Source organism: Octopus sinensis, linkage group LG1 (assembly GCF_006345805.1).
Source record: "Octopus sinensis linkage group LG1, ASM634580v1, whole genome shotgun sequence".
Lineage (NCBI taxonomy): Eukaryota > Metazoa > Mollusca > Cephalopoda > Octopoda > Octopodidae > Octopus > Octopus sinensis.
The window spans coordinates 69,457,550-69,483,062 of record NC_042997.1 but is presented as its reverse complement, the minus strand read 5'-3'; the positions used below and the strand labels follow the sequence as shown (position 1 = coordinate 69,483,062).

General features: G+C 35.8%; 1 protein-coding gene across 1 annotated transcript in view; it reads left to right on the top strand.

The window, feature by feature from the left end:
• The first annotated feature begins 223 nt into the window (after positions 1-223).
• Positions 224-25,513, top strand: part of LOC118761087 — a 43,152-nt gene continuing 17,862 nt past the window's right edge. Inside the window, exons 1-3 of the mRNA XM_036498844.1 lie at positions 224-235; positions 943-1,120; positions 16,446-16,571. Coding sequence (XP_036354737.1) covers positions 224-235; positions 943-1,120; positions 16,446-16,571 — 316 coding nt within the window. The remainder of the gene's footprint in view (positions 236-942; positions 1,121-16,445; positions 16,572-25,513) is intronic.

Genomic DNA, 25,513 nt, shown 5'->3' with positions numbered 1-25,513 from the left:
ACTTGCTATTACATTTTTAATCAACCAAATATGAACCATTTTGTTGCACAATGCGTCTCCAGCTTTCCTTTGACTGGAAAATACCCTCTTCCCAGAATTGAGGTGGCAAAGAATTAACCAAGGTATCTTTTTACGTCATTCAAGGAATTGAAATTTTTACGATTAAGACTATTCTGCAGAGACCTGAATAAGTGGAAATCCGAAGGAACAATATCTTGTGAATATGGAGGGTGAGGTAACATATCCCTGCCGAGCTGCAGCAATTTTTTTCTGGTTCCCAAAGCATAAACTTTCTTATTTTTCATTTTAAAGGGGTTACAGAATTAACACAAGTTATAGGAACATAAATCTTCTTCCACGAAAAGATAGCTTCAACTGTGCTCTGAATGGAGGTGTAGTCAAATCCTATTTTATGGACTCAACCATGTTCTAAAATAAGTCGAAAGTTAAGCTGCTATAAATCGGCACGAACTTTTCGGACAACCCAATATATATATGCTTACATATATGTACGAAAGGGTGCTGAAAAGTTCCTGGCTTTGGGTAAAAGATATACAGCAGGGTCAGTTAATTAGGTTTTTATTGAACATCCCCTCTCAGATTCACACACTTCTTGCAGCAGCCCTTCAGTTTTTCTGAGCCTTGCAAAAGAACTTGGAAGGTCGGGTCTACAATCAGGCCTTTCATGACATCCTTAAAGCCAGGAACTTCTCAGTAATTTTTGGTACCACCTGATATATATGTATATATGTATATACGAGGTGGTATCAAAAAATTCCCGGACTAGTTCTGTAGCGCGCTAACAGACGGTGGCAAATGGTTGCGTGAACAGTGAGAGCTTACAGAGATCTTCATGAAGCAGAGTGCCGAGTGACATGGCTATGTTTACTTCGCAAGTCGTGAAATTTGTGTTGTTGTGATCATGTGCATGTTGTATGTCAGCGATTTTGTAATGGACAGGAACAAAGAGACAACGTGAAATTTTGCTTTAAACCTAGAAAGTTTGCTTCAGAGATATTGAACATTCTTCGGCAAGCTTACGGCGACGAGGCGATGGGTCGTACACAATGTTTTGATTGTGAGGGGCGTTTCAAACGTGGAAGCAAGTCCCTGGAAGACGGTGAGCAATCTGGAAGTCATGTCACGAGCGTTATCCTGGAAAAGGGCGATTGTTTCTTGTCTTGGAATTCACGGTCAAACGGCCGGGTGGAATTGCGTGAAATATAACACAGATATGTAGAATGATCTGGTGGTGATGCTGGGCTTTGTATGTTTTCATAGCTCCAATGGTTACCGAGATAATCTACTATAATAGTACCCTTGTGTTTATGAATAAGAAAGGAAGGGGTGATGTCATACTTCGTAGTGGGATGTTGAAAAGTGTATGCTGAAAAAATAAATCAAGCAGCGTTTCAACTCTGTGTGAATATCTGCCGCACTTGCCCTTACCTCTCCAACACCACCCTCCTCACCGGCACCCATCGCATCATCGACTCCTTCACCTGCATCTCCAGAAATATCATCTATTGCATCTCCTGCTTTCTCTGCCATTCCCTGTACATTGGACAAACGGGACGCCGCTTGGTTGACCTGTTTTGCGTCTGCACATTGGTCTGAAAAGTTAGAGTATACAGATCGTTAGATTTGTACGTACTTCTAGCGATATGTACAGCTTGGATTATAAAGGCTTCCTGCTGACGAGTCTAGCATTGGCAGATGAATTCTATTCATTTGCTAAAAAGAAGATGAAACTGTAGTACAGGATTAGCTGAGATGGTAAACGTTTTTAATTTTCATTCCATTTCATGAATTTATCCCCTCCTCGTGTATCTAGCACTTGCTTCTTTATTTGGAAGCCTTTTAATGTATTTATATATGAATAACGTATAGTCTAATGACTAATTCGTCTTTTGTTCTAGGTCACTGGTAATAAGAATTTATTTTTATTACCCTATTTACTATGTTTTAAATATTGCTCGATAAATTTGCTAGTAAATTTTTACCGGCATCCCCTCTGTTCGCCGGGTATGGTTTGCGTCTGCGCATTGGTCTGAAAAGTTAGAGCATACAGATCGTTAGATTTGTACGTACTTCTAGCGATATGTACAGCTTGGATTATAAAGGCTTCCTGCTGACGAGTCTAGCCTTGGGAGATGAATTCTATTCATTTGCTAAAAAGAAGATGAAACTGCAGTACAGGATTAGCTGAGATGGTAAACGTTTTTGATTTTCATTCCATTTCATGAATTTATACCCCCCCCCTTGTGTATCTAGCACTTGCTTCTTTATTTGGAAGCCTTTTAATGTATTTATATATATATATATACTACATCATACACCAACATTACATCATACACCATCATACCACATAACACATCACATCACAACACACCACCACGTACACACCAGCACTAAACACTTCCCAGACCCACATCTTCACACTTACACATACATACACGCACACGTACGCACATATAAATTCTCTTATACATACGCACGCGCACCTCCGTTTTGGGATCACCACTACTTTATTATCTCCTCTTCTCCCTAGCTCTCCTATGCGACCCTTCTTGTCCGGCATTCGCCATGATAGTTCGCTTGCCACAACACATTCTTTTTTTTATCTCCTTGTTTCTTTCTGTGCTCCTTTCTGTGGAAGAGCGTAGGTTCGTAAAGTTAAAAACTGTTTCACTTCCTGAGCGTTATACTAATACATCTGTTTGTTATCTACACCACCTGTCTTCATCTTTTGTTTTTTGTGAATTCTCCCTATATATATATATATATATATAATATTTGTGTGTTTGTATATATATATGTATATGTATATATATATATATATATATATATATATATATATATATATATATATATATATATAATATATATATGTATATGTGTATATATATATATATGTATATATATATATATGTGTGTGTGTGTTTGTATATATATATATATATATATATATATATATACATATACATACATACGGAAACAAGTCAACGTAGAAAATGCTAAAATAATTTTATAAAAACATTCAGTACCGGTCACATTGAGACTTTTTGAACTGTAAGTATGGAAAACAATTAAATTTTGGAGAAATTAAATGAAAAGTATTTTAAAAGAATATTTGCATAGTATTCAAATATAAGGGACATTTTTCTTGTTTCCGCCTGTCTCTGTCTGTTTTGTTTACTTTTGTGGGTGCGAGGCTGTTGTGAATTGTTGGCAGAGAAGCTTGGATTTTGTAATTCAACCATCGGAAAAGTCAACAAATTGAGTCAATGGGTTCTTCACAAACTTTTCGAGTCTAATCGCATGCAGTGAATGTATGCTCTTCTTTGCGAATAGTGCCTGGTGAAGAAAAATGAGTTCTCTATAAAAATGTCAAACGCCGAAGACAGTGAGTAGGGAAAGGAGAAACAGCTGCACCCCAGGCTAAATAAGGTCTTCCCCCACGTAAGGTGTTGTTCTCTGTTTGGTAGGGTATGAAAGGTTTAGTCCACTTTGCACGTTTAAAGCCAAATGATAACGAAGGAGATCTACTGCAAGCAACTTGAGCGGCTGAAATCAACGCTAGAAGAAAAACGACTACTTTTTTTGTGTATGTATGTATATATATATATTGCATATTCATATATGAGGTCTTGCAGTTCTATGTTTCTGAACAACTTGGTTTTGAAGGTGAGTCTTGCGAAAGCTGATATCAACTTCCAATTTTAGAATAGCATTTGGTGTGAACCATTTTCTTTAACTTCTTGAATAAGATAATTTATCCATGATAGTGTATGAGTTGACAGCCACCATTCATGTATGTATGTATGTCAGGTCACTTTCGAGTACTACTGGTAACATGTAACCCAGTACAACCTGTTGCATGGTCGGGTCGTCGGCAACTAAACCGGCAACCCCACCAAGCTTGCTTGGTGAGGAGGGTGTTTATTGGACACCCTGCGGGATGGAAATCAAAACCCGTCAAAGGGTGGAGGAACTCTTGAGAGTCAACGGCCATCCAATAAATGTCTTAAGGCTGTATCATGCGCGGGGACATAGAAATAATCGGACTGAATACCCGATCGCGCGGTTAAACCATTAGGAGTGAAGGACTCCTAGCCTTTGTTAGGGCATCCTTCTAGGAGAAGGTAACTCAGGTAACTGGGATAACTCCGACATAAAACCTGTGGCTCAACGGTTACCGATGATGTTGATTTGTTCTTATTTTCGGATTATGGCTGTTGTTGCTTAGTGAGTAGGATTGACTCAGTGCACAGCCTTTCCTCACTTAAAAAAAACCTTCTTGCACAGGCATTGTACGATAGCAACATTGATTAAGCTTCGTGCAATGGCCATATTCGATAACGAGGGGGTAGCCACCATATGTATGTATGTATGTATGTATGTATGTATGTATGTATGTATGTATGTATGTATGTATGCATGTATGCATGCATGCATGTACGTGTATGCATATGACCGACGTTATGTTCATTCAAATGGCTCCACTTAATAATGTTTACAAATTTTGGCACAAAGCAAGCATTTTCACGGGAGAGGGTAAGACGATTATATCTACGCCAGTACTCAACTGGTACTTATTTTATGGGCCTTGAAGGGATGAAAAGCAAATTCGACCTCGGTGGAATTTGATCGCACGAATTGCTGCTATGCATTTCGAAAGGCGTGTTCACGATTCTGCCAGCTCATCACCTTGGCTCCACTTAATTATAACGTCTGTGAAAGTGTACTTATATTTTTCTATTCATATAGGTACATATATTACACAACTGAAAGCATATGTTAGTGCGTGCATGTATGTATGTATGTATGTATGTATGTATGTATGTATGTATGTATGTATGTATGTATGTATATGTATATATGTATCTATGTATATATTATATGTGTGTATGCATATGTATATATGTATGTAAATTCATACATACATACATCCATACATAATCACACAAATAATCACCAAAATGACAAGCGTGACTGCGATTTCTAATGCATCATGACTTGTATGTAACAAACCACATTACATACACAGCTATACATACATATATATGTATATACATACATACATTCATATATATATATATTATATATATATATACACATACTGCACGCGCAACACAAACACACGTGTATATATATATAAATATATATATATATATATATATATATATATATATATATATAATATATATATATATATATATATGTATGTATGTATGTATGTATGTATGTATGTATGTATTGGGTCATCCCATATATAATGCGGTTTTTTATACTTCTTTTATTTTTCAAAATTAAGATAAACAAAGTTCTTTTATTAATCTAAAATATATTCTCCTTCATTTTCTACAATGCTCTTCCCTGAATCAGATAGATTTGCAAGGTCATTCTTCCAAAATTCACATGTCCGTGACGAAAAATACTCCGCCGACCTCGTTTACAGAATTCATCTTTTCCGTCCAAATTATTTTGAAGACTGCGGAATAAATGATAATGTGTGGTGTGATGTCCGGCGAATATGGTGGGTGGGGCATTGTTTCCCATTCAAATTGCTCCAGCCTTTGGAATATCATCCTCGCTATATGTAGACGAATATTATCCTGATGGAAGAACACCTGTTGTCTTGAAATCAAAGGTGGTAGTTTTCCTTCTAGCGCAGGTGTTGATGAATGGTTGAATGACCAAATCCAAGCTTCTCTGCTGGTTCATCAACAGTTAGGATGGGACTTTATTCCACTAGATTTTGCAGGACGTCCTCACCGAGTTCTACTAATCTTCCGGGACGAGGTTCGTCTTCGATGCTGTAGTTTCCGGTTCGGAATATATGGAACCACCGTTGACACAGCTTACGCTTATTGTTCGATCCCCATATACTGCATTAATATTCCTTGCACTTTTCGTCGCGTTGTTGCCTTTATTGAACTTATAAATCAAAATATGCCGAATATGCTCCTTTTCGCCTTCATTATAGCTTTGAAAAAATAACTATTTAAATCGAACTGCACTCTTCAAAACTTGCACTAAGAATAAATACAAGGTAAAATTACTACCTGCTTTTATAGTAAGTTGATGCAAGTAGTTTATCCTGTCCCCGACCCAACTTTTAGTTCATGCAATTAAAAAAAACCACATTACTTATGGGATGACCTAATATATAAATCTATATATATACCTTCATATATATGCCAATGTAAGATATATAAAATATATCAAAACTGCATCCTACGTTGTGCAAACGTTTTTAGATATAGAACTCAATACATTGAGCCAGGATTGTTATGTTTATTATGAAAGGAGGTAGGCAATCTGCACCGAGTTTCCTCTCAGGCAGGTCTTCTGACATCTGTAGAGTAGCTAAATTCTTTTGCGGTTTAGATAAAGGTTGGCTGACCTTTGCTTGTTATGTACGGGTGGGGCAATAAATTTCGTTGAAAACTAGTTTGTAGATGCATGTTACGATGCTATTGTTAAGTTTTAAATAAGTATGAATGAGTCACGATTAATTCTACTCGTAACTGATATTGTCTATGGATTTAATTTTTGTTGTAGGTTATTATATATATATATGACGAGTTACTTTCAGTTTCCGTCTACTCACAAGGATTCGGCTGGCCCAATGCTATAGTCACAGATACTTGCCAGAGGTGCCACGCAGTAGAATTGAACCTGGAATTATGTGTTGGGAAGAAAGCTTCTTACCACACAGCCAGGATTGCACCTGCATATATATATATATATATATATATATATATATATATATATATATATATATATATATATATGTATATATATATATGTATAATATATACATACATATATATAATATATATATATATATATATATATATATATATATATATATACATACATATATATATATATATATATAGATATATATATATATATAATATATATATATATATATATATATATATATATATATATATATATATATGTATGTATGTATGTATGTATACGGAGTTGTACTTGCATAGCAAATGACCTTATCTGATATCGTGTGCTGGAACGAAAACAATTACAGCGTGGAAGTTGTTTTTAAGCCATTTAAAACAAACAAAATACTTTCGTCGTTTTGAGATTGCGACCTGTTCCCTGACAAAATTCCGTGCTTGCGCGGTCTCAAAGCGACGAAAATATATTGGCAAATTAAAGTTAAACGTCGAAGTGAATTTAACAGTTTTTGTGTGTTTTTAAATGGCTTATAAAGACCTTCCAAGCTGCAATTGTTTATATATATACACACAATATATAGGGTGGGGTATATATATATATATATATATATATATTATATATATAATATATATATATATATATTGTAGTGTCTGGGGAGAGTAATTCCCTTTTGGTGGCTTATAATTAACACACTCACCGGTAAAATTTCCACTTATTTTTTATTTTTCTAAAATTTTCGTTGCGTTTTGCAACCTTTTCAATACCTTTGATTCTATTCGTGACTCACACTGTGTTCCTTTTTGTTTGTTTGTGCGCATATTTGTGGATCCTGTATACGCACATGTATGTAAGCATATGGATATGAAAGTAAACAGATCACCATACAGATTATATGAACAGACAAGCACACATACGCAAATGAAGACTGAGACACATGACCATATATACACCCTCACTTTACTCCACACAAAGACACATATGGAGACACACGTCCACACACATGGAGATGCACATTCATACATACAAACACGGTACATAGTTGCAAAACATACACACACACACACTCAGACATGCATGCACTAGGAGACAGAGGTACACACACACATATACAAACACGCACACACACGCACATACATGAAAACCCACAAACAGGGTCATGCAAACACATGAATATGCAGAATACATACATGCAAATGTACACACATAGCTAGATACATACATATGCACACACACACATGCATGCATACACACACATGCATACATGTATAGGTACATACATACACACACACTGGTCCACACACTTGAGCACAAACAAACAAAAAGGAACGCAGTGTGAGTAACGGGCAGAGTCAAAACTATTGAAAAGGTTTGCAAGACACAACGAAAATTTTAGAAAAATTTTAAAGAAATAAGTGGAAATTTTACAGGTGCATGTGTTAAATTATAAGGCACCAAAAGAGAATGACTCTCCCCAGACAACAGATTATGCTTCAACACACGAACTCAAATAAAGAAACTTGCAAACCAAATCCCAAAACGAAATATATATGTATATATAATAATAATATAAATAATATATAGATATATACATATATACATACATATATGTACATACCTACATATATATGTATATATACGCATGTATATATGGGTACAGGACATCGAAAAACGTTGAACACAATGAGAAATGAAAACATAAAAACAAAAACATAGAAACGAACTTTTTTCGAACAACGAAAAAAAAAAACAAACAAACAGAGAAACGAGACATACAACATAAAGAATATTCTCCTTCTTCAGTTATCTCTGTTTCATCTAATCCATGTTCGAAAGCAAGGACAAGACGCGACTTCGTTGAAACAGTCCTTCCCGCAAAGCAAATTAAATAAAATTTGGAATTTTTTGCGGAGGGTGAAATTGGTAACAAGAACAGGGCAGTAAGAACAAAACAGTAAAAACAAACGGTGAGGGCTGTTAAATACACACACAGACACACACACACACACACACACACACACACACTCACACACACATGTATATATATATATATATATATATAACAAAATAATAAATAAAACATATGCATATATACATACATATATGTACGTACATACATCTATATGTATATATACATGCATATATAGGTACAGGACACCCCAAAACGTCGAACACAATGAGAAACGAAAACAAAAACAGAATCATATATATAAATAAATATATATAAATATATAAATAAATATATATAATGTATATATATATATATATATATATAATATATATATATATACACACACACACAAACACACACACACATACATATATATATATATATATATATAAAACATTATTGGTGAATTGAAGAAATGGAGCTGAACGCAGATTGAACAGCCCTTCCGATGCCATCATTCGGTCATCAGGATAGGGCCGTATATAATAACATTAACATTTTAAGTAAGGACGGGAGCGCGGCGGATGCCGGGGTAGTCGCCCCCGCATTTAATTTAGCGAACAAGGATAATTATCGGTCCGGGAGGTCTTACACTAACCCAAGACCCGTTATTTATCCGAGAATCACCCACCAGAGTGCGAGAGCTGGCGTCCCGACCCATCACACTGATAGGAATAAGCATATATGGTTTGTAATCCCCTTTGGTAAGCAGATTAGAACTAACCTCCCCCTCTTGTTTAGACAAGCCATCGCCAATAACTTCCCCAGAAATTCCAAATATTACTCCACGGTTAACTCACATAAAGTTAGGATAGCTTTCTCCAACACTAAAAACCTCGCCCAGATAATCGCCTCCCATAATAATAGGCTACTTACTAAGACCCTATCACCTTTTTCCGGAGGCACAGCCTCTTCCGCTCCCGGTTTAATGCTCAGTAGGAATAATTATAGTAGTAATAATGATATGAGAGCCAGTACAGTGACACATAATCTCATCTCCAGCCAGGGAGTACCCACTAGGGGTATAGTTATAAATAGGGGTGTTGTGGTTGACGGTAACAATGGGAGTAGGGTAGAGAGCCCCAATAGCAACCCCAGCATCATTTCCCGCAATAGCAGCACCACGGGCACTAGCAATGACAGTACTCTGATAGATAGTGGAGAATCAGGGGTTATTCCTATAGTTAATAGTGACGTAGTGGAAAATAGAGTAGTAAGCGGCTGCAGGTCTCGGAACGAATATAGTGACAGGAACGCAGTTCTAATTTCAGAAACTAATCCTAGCAGATTAAGATTTACGTCGGCGAACTCCAAGATCAAAAACGCCGTCTACCAATGCAAGGTTTACACGGACTTAGATGTCTTCACTTATGTAGGGGCATCATCCTCAAGATTGTCTTTGCGTGTCTCCAATCATTACGCAACTTTTCGGGACGTGAACAAGCGCCAGACCACGGGACTCAGTAAGCTAATATGGCGACTGAAGGATACGAACTTAAGCTACAGGCTGGAATGGTCAATTTTGTCGGTGGCCCTCCCATTTGATAGGGGCAGAAGACAGTGCAACCTTTGTGTCTCCGAACTCTTCCATATTTTGTTTGCCAGAGGCCGGATGGTAAACGGGCTCTTACAGTCGGCTTTTCGATGCCCCCATTGGCGGCGTTACACTTATCTGGCTTTTAAATAGCGTTTATAAATAATACCGGCACCCATAGCCCTTAGTAACAAATTCTGAAATAGCCTTTAAGATATCTACGATTATCCACTGCAAGGGGAATTACTCCTGTAAGACAAACGGGGCTTGGTTTTTTCACAGCGGGGGGTTTCCTTGACAAGGCAGGCTCAGATGAACACACACACACATAAAACATAATATATATATATTTTTCTTTCTGCCACCCAACGGTTATCACGGCAGTAGCCACTGACAGCCGAACGATCAAACGCACACACGTACACAAAAAATGTTTTCTACCCCTACGCCAACACACACATATATAGAACAGTATACACACACACACGTCTCTAAGTAGATTTTTTCTCGCCCCTTATAAAACATCCATATTCCTTAAATAGTCAGAACTTTATTCTCGGTCACTAAGAACATCTATACACCCTCACCCACATGATTGACCGATGCCTGACCTGTAGAATTCTTCAGCCACCGGTTCTCAGCATACACTGATAAACAGTTTCGCCATGGGCTCTTAGGAGCATAGTTCGATTTGGTTTTTGCTCCGCCTCTGTTCTGTTTTTGTTTCTCTAACGGATTTCCTTTTTTCTTCCTGAAGAGAAAGACACAATATGGTCCCATTATTCAATCGGATTTTGGTAATTTGTGCCTTTCGAACACGTGTAGAATGAAATAAAACGATTTCTGTTCAATCTGCGTTCAGCTCCATTTCTTCAATTCACCAATAATGTTTTAATTTCAATTATCCGCACCAACGCACGGTTGCAACGCCAGATGGTTGTACCTCCAACCGTGCTGTTTACTGCTGTGATTTTTGCTACTAAGGTATCGGTTAACTTTTGATTAATCTACAACAAGATTATTCATCTTTCTATTTCACATAATTATATATATATATATATTATATATATATATATAATATATATATATATAATATATATATATATATATATATAATGTATATATACAAATTATATACGTTTTCATTAATTTTTTTGCAATTTACTTAATCGTCGGTATTTCATTGCTATTTTAATTTTAATATTTCTATTATACGTAATTTTCTAGATGGTGTAATTTAATTGTTCATTTTGAATTGATAAAAGGTGTTTTTATCTAATTTATATATATATATATATATATATATATATATATATATATATATATATATATATATATATATCAGTTTATCATTACCAAACTTCAACCCTATATTCTTTGAGAATGTTGTAACCAGGGTGAGACTCTTTTTCATTTCCTGCATATACTTTGCATGTAGTTCCAAGTCATCCACAAAGAAATAATCTGTAATTTTGGTATGTTTGCTTCCTTGTGAACCAGCGTGATATCCTTCATGCTTTCTTAACGCGAATAAGGGGTTTGCAGGAAGCATAAACATTACAGAGAGGTTGTTCCTTGGAATATGCCTCTGCGATACTGTATTCGTCAGTGATAATACAATCACTCCTTGTATTTAACTTCAGTTTGGTGGCCCACGACGAAGTCAGGTTGCTATGGCTTTGGCTATTCTCACTGGAACTTTAGCAATTTGAAGGGCTTCTCGCATCAATGAGTGGGAAGCAGAGTCGGTATAAATTTGAGCGAGATTTTTACATTTTCAGTGATAGATTGGATCTGTAGTCTTCGAACTAGGTTTCCCCTATCTGGTTTTGAGAATCCTACATCGTCCGTTTTCCCGTCCTTGTTTCATATACATTCGAAGCTTTTTTCTAATGAATCTAATGCTCTTAGCTTAATTTTTCCTTGGTGCTGGCCAGATTGGAGCAATCTCAAGATTAATCAGCCGAAATTGCGAGGATGATCCGGTTCTTGACTGAAGATTAAAGGCTTCGAATGCCCCTTCCTTTTTTTTTTGTATCGTCTATCTGGATGTTTTGCGTTCTTGTCCCATTATATATATATTTTTTTATTATTATCATTATAATAATAATAATAATAATAATAATAATAATAATAATAATAATAATAATAATAATAATAATAATAAGAAGAAGAAGAAGAAGAAGAAGAAGAAGAAGAAGAAAATATAAAGACCTACTCATTGAAATTGAGAAAATGTGGCATCTCAAGGCGGTTACAATACCAGTGATCGTAGGAGCACTAGGAATGATCAAGAAGGGAACCGAAAATTATATGAGAATGATCCCTGGCTTACCATCCCTGCAAGAAGTGCAAAAGATTGTCTTAACTGGTACATCACACGTATTGAGAAGAGCATTGTCGATGTGAGAACTGTTGCTGCTCATGCATTTTAATTTAACTTAAAAAAAAAAAAAAAAAAATGAACGAACTACTGAGTTTGGTTTAATGGCCTACCAATATACACTATGAGTTTCTTTGCCCTAGGAGTCGGGAAGACACTCGGCAAGAAATGGAAGAAAATTTGAAAGAAGAAAAAAAAAAGTAATAATAATAATAATAATAATAATAATAATAATAATAATAATAATAATAATTATTATTATTATTATTATTATTATTATTATTATTATTATTATTATTATTATTATTATATTATTATTATTATTATTATTATTATTAATGAGTGAGAGAGCAGAGCATGCCATCAAAGTGACACTGGGGTAAAATATACGAACCCTAGTATGCCAATCAGGACTACCCGTCTGATAAGGGTACACCAGGCACATGCATCACAACCATATGTGCGTGACATAGTGATCTCATATCAAGATAAAAAGCGCATGACCTTACAGGTAGGGCCCAGTTACAATTGTCTTCTGGTCGAGTAGCCCATCCCACTCAAAAGGTCCCTGAATAAGGATTGTTTAAGGAAGTTGAACGAACCACCCATGTTTCCAAAGGTGAATTATCCAAACCTCTAAGAATTCCTTTTAACACACGGCTATGATGCTCCCCCACTACTTCTGCTTGTGGTCAGAGATGCACATATCGTCAGCTACTAAGGGACATGGTCAACTGGTTAAGGTCAAACAACTGACAAGGATATCTGTGGTATTGAGCAGAATATTTGCTGTAGCCCATCTTTTATAGAAAGACAAAAACAACATACATGATAACACTTCCAATCAGTTAAGATCACGAGAGCTACTGTCTGGTACTGCATCAGGGCATTATATTATTATTATTATTATTATTATTATTATTATTATTATTATTATTATTATTATTATTATTATTATTATTATGGTTTTTCCTTCTTTCTTCAAATTTTCTTCCGTTTCTCGCCGAGTGTTTTCCATACACCTAGGACAGAGAAGCTCATTGTATGCATTCCCAGATTACACACGCAAATTCACAGATAAATATGTACTTAAAAATTAATAAATAAATAAATTCATGGATGGATGTTGTTTTCACAGCGATAATGCTCTTCTCAGTACATGAGCCGTTCCAGTTAGTACGATTTTTTGCACTTCCTGTAGGGATGGTAATCCTGGAATCACTTTCAAATAGGTTTCAGTACCTTTTTTTATCATTCCTAGAGATCCTACAATCATTGGTACTGTAGTCGCCTTGAGATGCCACATTTTTTCAATTTCTATTAGCAGGTCTTTATATTCACCAATCTTGTCAAATTCTTTCGCCGCTATAATGTGATCGCAATGGATACTCATGTCAATTAATAAACACATCTTTTTTGTCTGATCTTTTATGATAATATCCGGTTTATTAGCTTTTATAGTCCTGTCGGTCTGCACGGGGAAGTCCCATAGAATCGATACATTTTCTCCCTCAGTCACAGCTTCAGGATGATGTTTATACCATTTGTCAGCGGTTTTGGTTTTATAATGCCGACATATTGTCCAATGTAAATACTGGCCGACTCTGTCATGCCTTGCTTTATATTCTGCAGGTGCTATTATTATTATTATTATTATTATCATTATTATTATTATATTATTATTATTATTATTATTATTATTATTATTGTTGTTATTATTATTATTATTATTATTATTATTATTATTATTATTATTATTATTATTATTATTATTATTATTATCTGTTTAACCTGGACTGATGTGGGTCTAAACAACAATAACATCATCATCAAAAACAACAATGATATTTATGTGGGGGTAAATGCACACACACACACATACATATGTAAGTACGTGCGTGTATATATGTGTGTATGTATATATGATATTAATTAACAAGAAGATGGATTTGGTATTAAACTCTATTCTATACACACACACACACACACACACACACACACACCACACACACACACACATACACATTGAAATTCAGGGTACATCTTGTATCTGTTTGCCTGAATTTTGTAAATGTATATGTGTGTGCGCGCGCGCGTGTGTGTGTGTGTGTGTGTGTCTGTGTGTGTGTGTGTGTTTGCATCTACGCGTGTGTGCATGTATATTAATTTTCCCAACGTTGAAAGCCAATATTACATAACTGTCTTTATCATTGTTTATTTAATTTTTTTTTGTTGTTTTCTCTTTAAGAGAAGAAGAAACAGAAGAAATCCTCTCCGAAAGCTAAGGATGTCATCTAAGCAGCACCAAAGTTGTTCTTGTTTATATATTGTAGAGTAGAGATCAGTAACTTCAGAGTTGTTTAGAATTTCTCATAGCCTGCTTGCATATTATATCATATGCCTCATGTGTCTGTGCAGCCGCATCTTCATTCCCATCTCTGGCAATGTAAATGCAACTGAATGTTAAATTGTGACACCAAAGACTATGTAAGGCCATTAGCTGCTCATTAGTCTGTAAATAGAGAGAACTCATCACTTCACATCTTTGCTATATTATGAAGGAATGACATCAAAGTTGTCGCCTAAACAGCCACCTCCAGCACCACCGCCATCACCGCAGATTCCACAGACATCACCGCGACTAACAAGACAACAGTTACAAGCATCACCACCACCGTCATCAGCATTACCGCCACCACAGCCACAAGTACAACAACCTCTACCCCCACTCACACCAACTTCAATAACAGAAACGCTACCATTACCACGAACAACACAATCAACGGAATACAACCACGACAACCACCATCACCATCACCACCACCACCACCACCATCATCACCACCACCACCACTACTATCACCACCACCACCACCACCACTACCCTCATCTTGACCACCACAATAGTCGCCGCCGCCGTTTTCATCGCTACAACCGACAAAACAAACGATCACCGCTGCCGCCATCTCCGCCAGCACCACCATCGACACCATCGACACCACCATCTCAATGAAGAAGCGTATTGGAAACTGACGACGACGACGTCGACATTTGTGATAGATTACCATAGCAACAATGCAAGAGGAAAATAAAATGACGCCAAAACATTCAAAGAGAAACAAATATACGCATACCTTTCTTTGAATACCTGCATGGATGTATAATTATATGTATAAAGGGGAAGAAACTAGGTACCGTTTTATAGCTTCACAATGAAAATTGTAAGTTAATTTTATGGAAAACATTTTCATATAGTAAGGAATAATGGACACAAATACACTTACACAAACGTATGTGAAACGACTTGTTCTTTCAGACATGTATTGAAAAAAATAGAAGATAATCTGTTGTTGTTACATGTAAACATTTAGAATTTAAATTATATGTAAAGATTGTATTTATATTTTGTATATTTTGTTACAATTCCATCTTTATATATTTTAATGCAGACTGGTATTTTTGGGGTGATTATGTTTTGATATTATATATATGTATATATTTATGTATATATATATATATATATATACATATATATATATATATACACATATATATACACACATACATATATATATATTTTATATATATATATATAATATATATATATATATACATACATATATATATATATATATATATTATATATATATATATATATATATATATATATATATACATACATATATATATATATATATATTATATTATATATATATATACATACATATATATATATATATATATATATATATATATATATATATAATATATATATATATATATATATATATATATATATATATATATACATGTATATATATACACACATACATGCATACATACATATTTCAGCTTTGTGTCTTTGTTAGAATCAAGTTCCTTTCTTACAAGAAGATTTCAAATAATTAAAAAAAGGGAAAAGAACATACACACATACTGGGTGTCTCATAACGATGGGATACATTTTAAACGCAACTGGGACTGTAACAAGCAAGGTGAGTACCCACAATCGATCCCGTAACTCTCAATGAAAATAGGTCCCATCATTATAAGAACCACACACTCACCTACTGCAACCGTGCTAGGGCACCGGTTTCAAGATTTAGTCCAGCTAATTGCCTCAGTCCTTATTTTCTAAGTGTGGTTCGTATTCAATCGACAAGTTCTCAAAACTGTTAAGTTACGGAGACATTAGCAAACCAACACTGTTTGTCAAGTGGTTAGGTGGCCAGCACAATGACACACATAGATGCATGCATATACATGCATAGGTGTATATATTCATACTTATACATATATGTATGTATGTATGTATGTGTGTGTATATATAGACATTATATATATATATATATATACACGAGCAAAACGCCCACACCGTCCAATGGACGGTGTTGAGTTGTCAAACATTTAAACCAAATTTTCTCAAAACAATTGTCCGACCGTCCCATAGGCCTCCCCTTTGAGAAACACTGATTTAACCTAAATTTGAGACACCAGCAAAAGAAGAAATAAAGATAGACTTTTTTCTATTCCAAAGAAAAGTGATTTTATTCACACAAATGCAACCGAAGAGTTTAAAGTACCAGTAAGTACATCGCAACAGCTGATGTACTTGCGCGTACGAATGCACGTTCCCACAGCTTTATCGATCGCATTCTCACCTAGAATCGATTTTTGTAATATTTTCAAGACTTATACACGCCCTGATACGGTCGGTATCTACATATCAAATTTGAGCGCAATCGGATATAGGATGCCCGAGATCCTAGAAGACACACACACACAGATAGACAGAACGAATTTTATATAATATATATATACTTAATGTGGCAGTCCCAGGAAAGGGAAGAATGCTACTGCTATTTAGCCCCAGTTTCCAGTTGGCTATGTGGCACAAGCATTCTGTGTCCTTATGGTTTTAAACACACACACGCAGAAGGTGGTATCAAAAAGTTACCGGATTAGTTCTGTAGCGCGCTAACAGATGGCAGCATATGGTTGCGTGCGCAGTGAGAGCCAGTAGTGACCTTCATTAGGCAGTGTGCCGATGGCATTAATGTGTTTACTTCGCAAGTTGTAAAATTTGTGTTTTTGTGATCATGTATATGCTGTAGTCAGCGATTTTGTCATGGACAGGAAGTTGGAACAAAGAGCCAACGTGAAATTTTGCGTTAAATTTGGGAAGTCTGCTACAGAAAAATTGAACATGCTCCAGCAAGCTTACGGCGACGAGGCAATGGGTCATACGCAATGTTTTGAGTGGCTCGGGTACTTCAAAAGCGGAAGAACGTCCTTGGAAGACGATGAGCGATCTGGAAGACCTGCCATAAGTGTCACCCTCGGCAATAAGGAGAAAATCCATTAGTCGTCGGAGGAAAATCATTGACATTGCTGATGTTGTTGGTCTGTCGTATGGCTCCGTGCAGGCAATCTTGGAGCCTGAATTGAGCATGCGGCGTGTCTCTATGAAGACTGCACCACTCCGCCTGCTAACCACTGAGCAGAATGAACATCGAGTCGAAGTCTGTCAAAATCTCCAACGGCGTGCCGCTGATGACCCATTCGTCGTGTTGAGGATCATTCCCGGTGACTTGAGTTTGGTCTACAGGTACGACCCTGAAACGAAGCAGCAGTCATCACAACGGAAGCACCCTTCAATCTCCACGACCGAAGGAAGCATGACAGAGCTGGAGTTCAATCAAGAGCATGCTCATCGTTTTTCCAATATCCGCGCTATTGTGCATCGGGAATTCGCCCTCTACCCCACTCCACCTGGGTCAGATTGTCAGTCGAAAGTCCTACTGCGACGTTCTGAAGCGTTTGAGGCAGGACATTCGGTGCAAGTGGCTGGATCTGAGTAGCGTGAAGAATTGGATTCTTCACGACGACAATACACCCTGTCACCGAGCTCACCTCACTCGTGAGTTTCTCGCCAAAAACAACATGGTATCGCTTCTGCAACCATTCTATTCGCCAGATTTAGCACATGTAGGCTTCCGGGCTTTCACTAAGATGAAAATGCAACTCAAAGGTCGCCGTTTTAACACCGATGTCGAAATCAAGAGCGAATTGCAGAAAGTTCTCGACTCACTCACGGAAAATAACTTTCAGGCTGGGTTCCAAAAGTGGCAGAAACGCTGGGACCGGTGTATCATTGCGCAAGGTGACTATTTCGAAGGAGATTATGTTAAGACTTAGGTAAATAAGATATTTTTTTTATCAAACTTAACTAGTCCTGGAACATTTTGATACCACCTCGTGTATACATATTTAAATAGTTACATATATATATACACACACACATATACAGTGGTTTTGTTACGCCTAAAATTACACGTTGAAAAGCGTTCTCTGAAGCAGTTTTAGTAAAACCAGTTGCAGTTGTCTGTGAACTTGATACATGTGTATGCTACCTAACAAATGTTATGTAGCGTATCGTTCTTCCTGTTTTTATGAAACACAGTGCAACACCATAATGTGATGTAACATTTTGACAGCGCTTATCTGAATTACCTGACGTATCAGTATTGAGGATAATATAGTCAAGTCCATGATTCCAGTTGCATCGAAGATGAAATAATAGAGGATTAGATAATGGAAGTTTTTGGAAGTTTGATTCAGTCACACTTCTGTTGCTAATTTACCAACCAGGGTTTTCAATCGACGAAACACATTTTTCTTCGTGGGATTCTTACCTCCTTGAATGAGAATTGTATGCCTTGGAAGATTTCATTTAGAGTTGCATCAACATTATTATATATTTCCAAATGCTTTCAAAGATTTCTGTTTTTCTGAAGTTAGGAGTTTCATTGTTGCAGCTGTTCTAACTGTAATAACATCTACAATGTTTTCCTAGGGATTTTTGCTGAGGCTATTCCATAATACACTGCTATCTGTATATATTTCGTGGTTTGCTCCTCATGCATTTTTTTATCTTCAAGACTGTGTTGATACACTTTGAGATGTATGTGTCCGCAGTACTTTCTCTGTGATAACTGATACTTTAAAAAATGTCGATTTGCCTCGATTAATTCCTAAACATAATGGAGTCGTTTAGCACCTATCATCATATCTTAGAAAATAAAATTTAGTAGGCATCCATAACAATGAACTTGAATAGAAAATGAAAACACCTTGATTTTGTTGCGAAATCTCTTTAAACACGGTTCAAATTTGCTGCGCCAACAGTCATGTCAAATTTCAGCTCGAGCTCTTGGAGTACAGTCTCGGACTAATTGATAAAGAACGTTTTCTTCAGTAGAAGGCGTAACATAAAATCTGCTGAAAGACTTGGGTTTTTCGTTCAAACAGAAATCTAAAGCATTTTGCCATTTGCTCAATAATTCAGACAATTGACGTTTGATCAGCAGTAGATGAATATCCTTAACATTTTTTCCCATCATTTGCTATTTCCAAGAGCAACCTCAAACGCTAGCTGAAGAATTTTCAGTAATAAATAATTTCCATTGTAAATATGCATCTAATGAACTTTTTAGTATTTCTCGTAGACAACCAGGATACAGAAATTAAAAATAGTTGCCCTCGTAAATATTAGGAGCTTCGCTTCAGTTACAGTAATTTGTTTTCGGTGAATACGTTGGACTATGTATTATTAAATAGCGAACAACTGAGTTGTTACTGTGGGATCTTAGGTGGGCATTTTGTGCATTGCATTCGTTGGATAACCTATTCACACCATCGTCATTACTTTCTGGTGACAAACACTTTTCACATGGTTTATTAATCAGTTTTTCTAGTTTTCAAAAGGCAAAAATATTTGAACAGTTTACAAAGGCAATATGGAACTTGACATTTATCAATATCATTCATATGCCAATGATAAAATTTACACCATTCACTCTTGAAGTCTATCTAGACTGCTTGCCAAATGATTTTGATTTGTGCTCTAGAGTTTTCAATCACTTGTACTATACTCCGCTGATCCTCCGAACAACTCTCATACCCGTTCTTTCTGGCCATTTTGTTAGTCTGTGTTTATTGTCCATCTCACTTACATAAATAAAATGCTCTTGTTACATATGCAGTTAACATGTTCATTTCACTTTTAGTAACATTTATCACTTCATTAACACACAGTAGATAATAGAAATCTAGACGTACCCCCAAGTGAGTAGCAGTCATATTAATTGTTATTACACTCCATCAGTTGTATCAATTAGTTATTATTATTGCTATCCCAAAGCGAAGACAAAATAGCTTATATATAATAAAACACAATGAATCTGTCACGCTAGACGAGGGAAAAACAAACAAACAGAGAAACAAACAGACATACAGAGACAGACAGACAGGCAGACAGATATACATTAATACATTGTAAATACATACATACATACAAATATACGTCTTCACATTCTGATATGTAATTTAGAGAAATAAATAACAAGAAGGATATAATAAAATGTCGGAAGGTATGACAGGTGAGTATATTTATTCAACCACTTGTCATCCTCAGAGTTACGGCTGTATGTATCCTTCTCCATGTAATAATAATTTCAATGTATAATGAAATAAGTTTACACGTCTGCACTAATATGCTTGCAATATACAACTGTATAATCACAGATCAGTGCGATTAGGAAAAACTAGCCCTTCATGGCTGCACCAAAGTTTCAAATCTAAGTATACATGCAAAATATTCTTTTTATACATACAATGAATGGAAGAACAACACTAGATACATTCAGTTTGGTATGGTCAGCAAAAGTAATTATGTGTTGTCTCATATCAATTAAAAATTACGTCTAAGTTCAGGGAATTGAGCATCTTTAATGTTAACAAAAACAGGAAGGGTTAAGTTCAGGGAGTAAAGTAGTTATAGCAAATATAAAAAGAAATTAGTTTAAAACGTAAATAAATGTACATATGAAAATGTACATCTATATACGAATTCAACAGGGAACAGACAGTTGGAGATATAGAGTTTAAGCCATGAGATAATATTGAACAACAGTAATTTTCAAATAGGGTTAAACGTCAAACAACCACATATAAAAGCTTACGGACCTTAATCTTATTCACAATTTCTAACCACACCTCAAAGTACTTTCTTCCCCCAATGAACTGTAGAGAAATCAAAACAATACTCAAGCCTACATAGAAACATATGCACATAAGCATCAACATAATAAAAGTTACTCAGCTACACTCACACAACCCTATACTGTTATATGCATTAATATACATATAGACCATACGATGACAATCATTACCACATACACAAACATATATGTAAACACGAGGGTAAGCTGAAAGGTTCACAACCTGACTATGAAGGAGTAATGCTAGAGCTGTGAAATCTTACATGAATTAATTTGAACTATTATGACTGATTACATTATTTCTATCCGGCTAAACTAACATTTGACAGCTCAACGACTTCAAATCTGATTAGTAGTGAGTTCTCTTGAAATTGGACAAAATTTGGCATCGTGAGAAAAGGGGCTTAGCCTCCAAGGACATTCTTGCTGGCATAATTGATACATTAGATGGTGCTCTAGTTTTATCAACAGTGCAAAAGAGGGCAACTGAATTTAGGAGGGGAAAGAAGCGTCTTGAAAATAACCCAAGGTTTGAATGTCCTGCAACTGCCACCACTAAGGACAACATTGATCGAGTTCACTATATGGTGATGGATGACAGGCAATTGACCACGAATCAGATAGACAATACTATAAGCATATCGCCTGGGAGAATTGAGAATATTCTGCATAATGAACTTGGCATGACGAAAGATTCTGCTGGTTGTGTGTCACGTCTTCTGACATTTGAGTAAAAGCGCACCGAGTTGATCACATCACGGGAAAATCAAAGAAGCAGATCCAGCTGGTTTTCTTGCATGTTTCCTAAGCTTCATCACTTTGAGCACGAGACAAAGAGACAATTATGTAGTGGAAACATTCCTCCTCACTTGCTCTAAAGAAGGCCAAGCTGGTTTCATCTGCAGGGAAGATGACGACCTCAGCTTTTGGGGATGCAATACGCATTGTGATTATTGACCATCATCGGAAGAGCCACACCGTCAATGGAGAGTGTTATGTCAACTTGCTGAGGCAGTTATGAAAGGCTATCAAGATTAAATACACAGGGAAACTGATGAAAGGGATCTTGCTCCCGCACATAAATCCTTGCTTCCAATGGCTCATGTGCGTGGATGTGACTCTGAACTGGTTGATTACCCTCTCTATTCCCCTTATTTGGCAATATCTGACTATCATCTGTACCCCTACTTGAAAAACATTCTGCTGGGAATCAATATCTCGGTGATGATGACGTCATATCTGCAATTAGTTATTTATTGACCAACAGAAGTAAAGCATCTTTACTAATTCGATACAAGCACCGATAGGGGTAATATGCTGAAAATGAAACCTTATCTGGTTACATCTCACGAGAGTATCAGCTTATGAAGTTTTTACCTGACCACCTTATACACATATATATAAATACATATACACACATAAGTACATACAAAAAGCATATTCATATACACACAGTACGAATACAACATATATTTATACGATTACATATATATATATATATATATACATATAGACACATATACATACATACATACATACATACATACATACATACATACATACATACATACATACATTCATACATACGTACATACATACATAATAAACATACATACATACAGATATACATATATATACACATTGTAAAGATACAGGCAGATATGTACATAGCAATTCCTCAGCAGACGTAATCCTAAGCAAGTACATTCAGCTGCACACACACACACACACACACACATGTACACTTCGACAGTTATATACACATGCATCTTGCACATACCTAAACACACACGTACACGCACATATAGGTGCAGAAGTGGCTGTGTGGTAAGAATCCAGATTCCCAACCCCATGGTTCCGGGTTCAGTCACTGCATGGCACCTTGGGCACGTATCTTCTACTAAAACCCCGAGCCGACGAAAACCTTGTGAGTGGATTTGGTAGACGGAAACTTAAAGAAGCCCGTCGTGTATATATATATATATATATATATATTATATATATATATATATATATATATTACATATAAGGGAACAAAGTGTACTTACACCGCTATATACATGTATATAAAATACAAAATGGAACAAGAACTTGTTTTCATATACATTCGATGCTTTCTGCCAAGAAATCTAATGCTCTTAGCTTAGATTTTCCTTGGGGCTTGCCAGATTGGAGCAATCTCAAGATTAATCAGCCGAAATTGCGAGGATGATACGGTTCTTGACTGAGGATAGAAAGCTTCGAATGACCTGTCTTTGTTTTTTTGTATCGTCTATCTGGATGTTTTGTTGTCCCTTTTTGTATCACCTAGTTGTCCGGATGTTTTGCGTTCTTGTCCCATTTTGTATTATTATATATATATATATATATATATATATATATATATATATTCATATGTATGCATTGGTGTGTCTGTTTTGTACCCCAACATCGCTTAACAACCGATGCTGGTCTGTTTATGTCCCTGTAACTTAGCGGTTCGGCAAAAGAGACCGATAAAATAAGTACTAAGCTTATGTTCGACTAAAGGCGGTGCTACAGTAGGGCCGCAGTTAAATAACTGAAACGAATAAAAGAATATATACATACATATATATATATATATATATATATATATACTAGCATTATGACCCGTCGTTGCCGAGTCATAGTGCTAGTGCATGTATATATGTGTATATATATGTGTACATATTACATGTACATCTATATATATATACATCTACACATAAAATACAAAATACAAAGTTATATCTTGATATTGCTAGTGATAACAATACTCAAAATATATAACACACTGGAATTGTAGACCCGTCTTTTGCAATTTCGATCAATTGTATCTTGTCCTCCCTCTTGTATAATTTCGTTTGGTAGTGTTATCCTAGATTCACCGTCTTTGTCGGTGATCAATCCGAAAGAGATTTGTATTTCTTCCATTTTAATTTTAATGAGTTCGCGCCCGCCGACGGCTGCAGTGAAATTCATTTTTGGACTTTCTTCTATCGAAGGCATTCTAACAAAAATGCTTCCGTATAAACGGTGAAAATATTGTCAATTTCCCCAAACAGGGACACAATTCAATTTTTAAACAATAACCAAAGCTCCTTCTCCTAAAGGGGGAGGGTTATAATTTACAATTGTTTAACAAATGCAACACAACAACGTTTCCCTTACGAGGAACCAACAAACGTGATAACAATAGTTAAACAGTAATAATAATAACAACAAACCTTACGGTGAATCAAAAAGCAGTACGCAGTTGAAGCTATAGTCCTTTATGTATAAGAAATAAACAAACGGCAGTACTCAGTAGAAGCGGCTGTTCGAGAAAACAGACATTGCATGCAGCCAAACTTCATATAGATATTTAATGCTAACTAATTAGCAGATAATCTAATGTAAAAACCGTGGTAAACGGTATGTGCACAGCTCCATCTGGACTATTCCATTTCTGCACTTAAATTTTATTTTTTATTTATTCCCATTCATGTGAAGCCAGTTATTCAAGTTCAAGTGATTGATGCAATTTTATACCAATTGCTATTTTTACTTTTGTTATGTTACGATTATATTATACTTTAGCTTGATTTTGATTATACTTACTACATATAATTCAATTGTTATTATTATCTCTAATTTTCATTGTTAAAGTGAAAGTATCTGACATAAAATAGAGAAATGTTTTTGTTTCACTTTTAACACGTAATACTGAAATAGTGGAGAAGATATGATATTGCTATGGGCTCGCCATAGGCAAGAAGTTGAACATTTTTTTTGCCCATGAAATTACATGGAACCTAAGTAAGGCATGTGTAAAATTTGAATGAAATTGGTTTTGTAGTTCTCAAGTTTTAGGGAAACACACAGACAGAGAGACA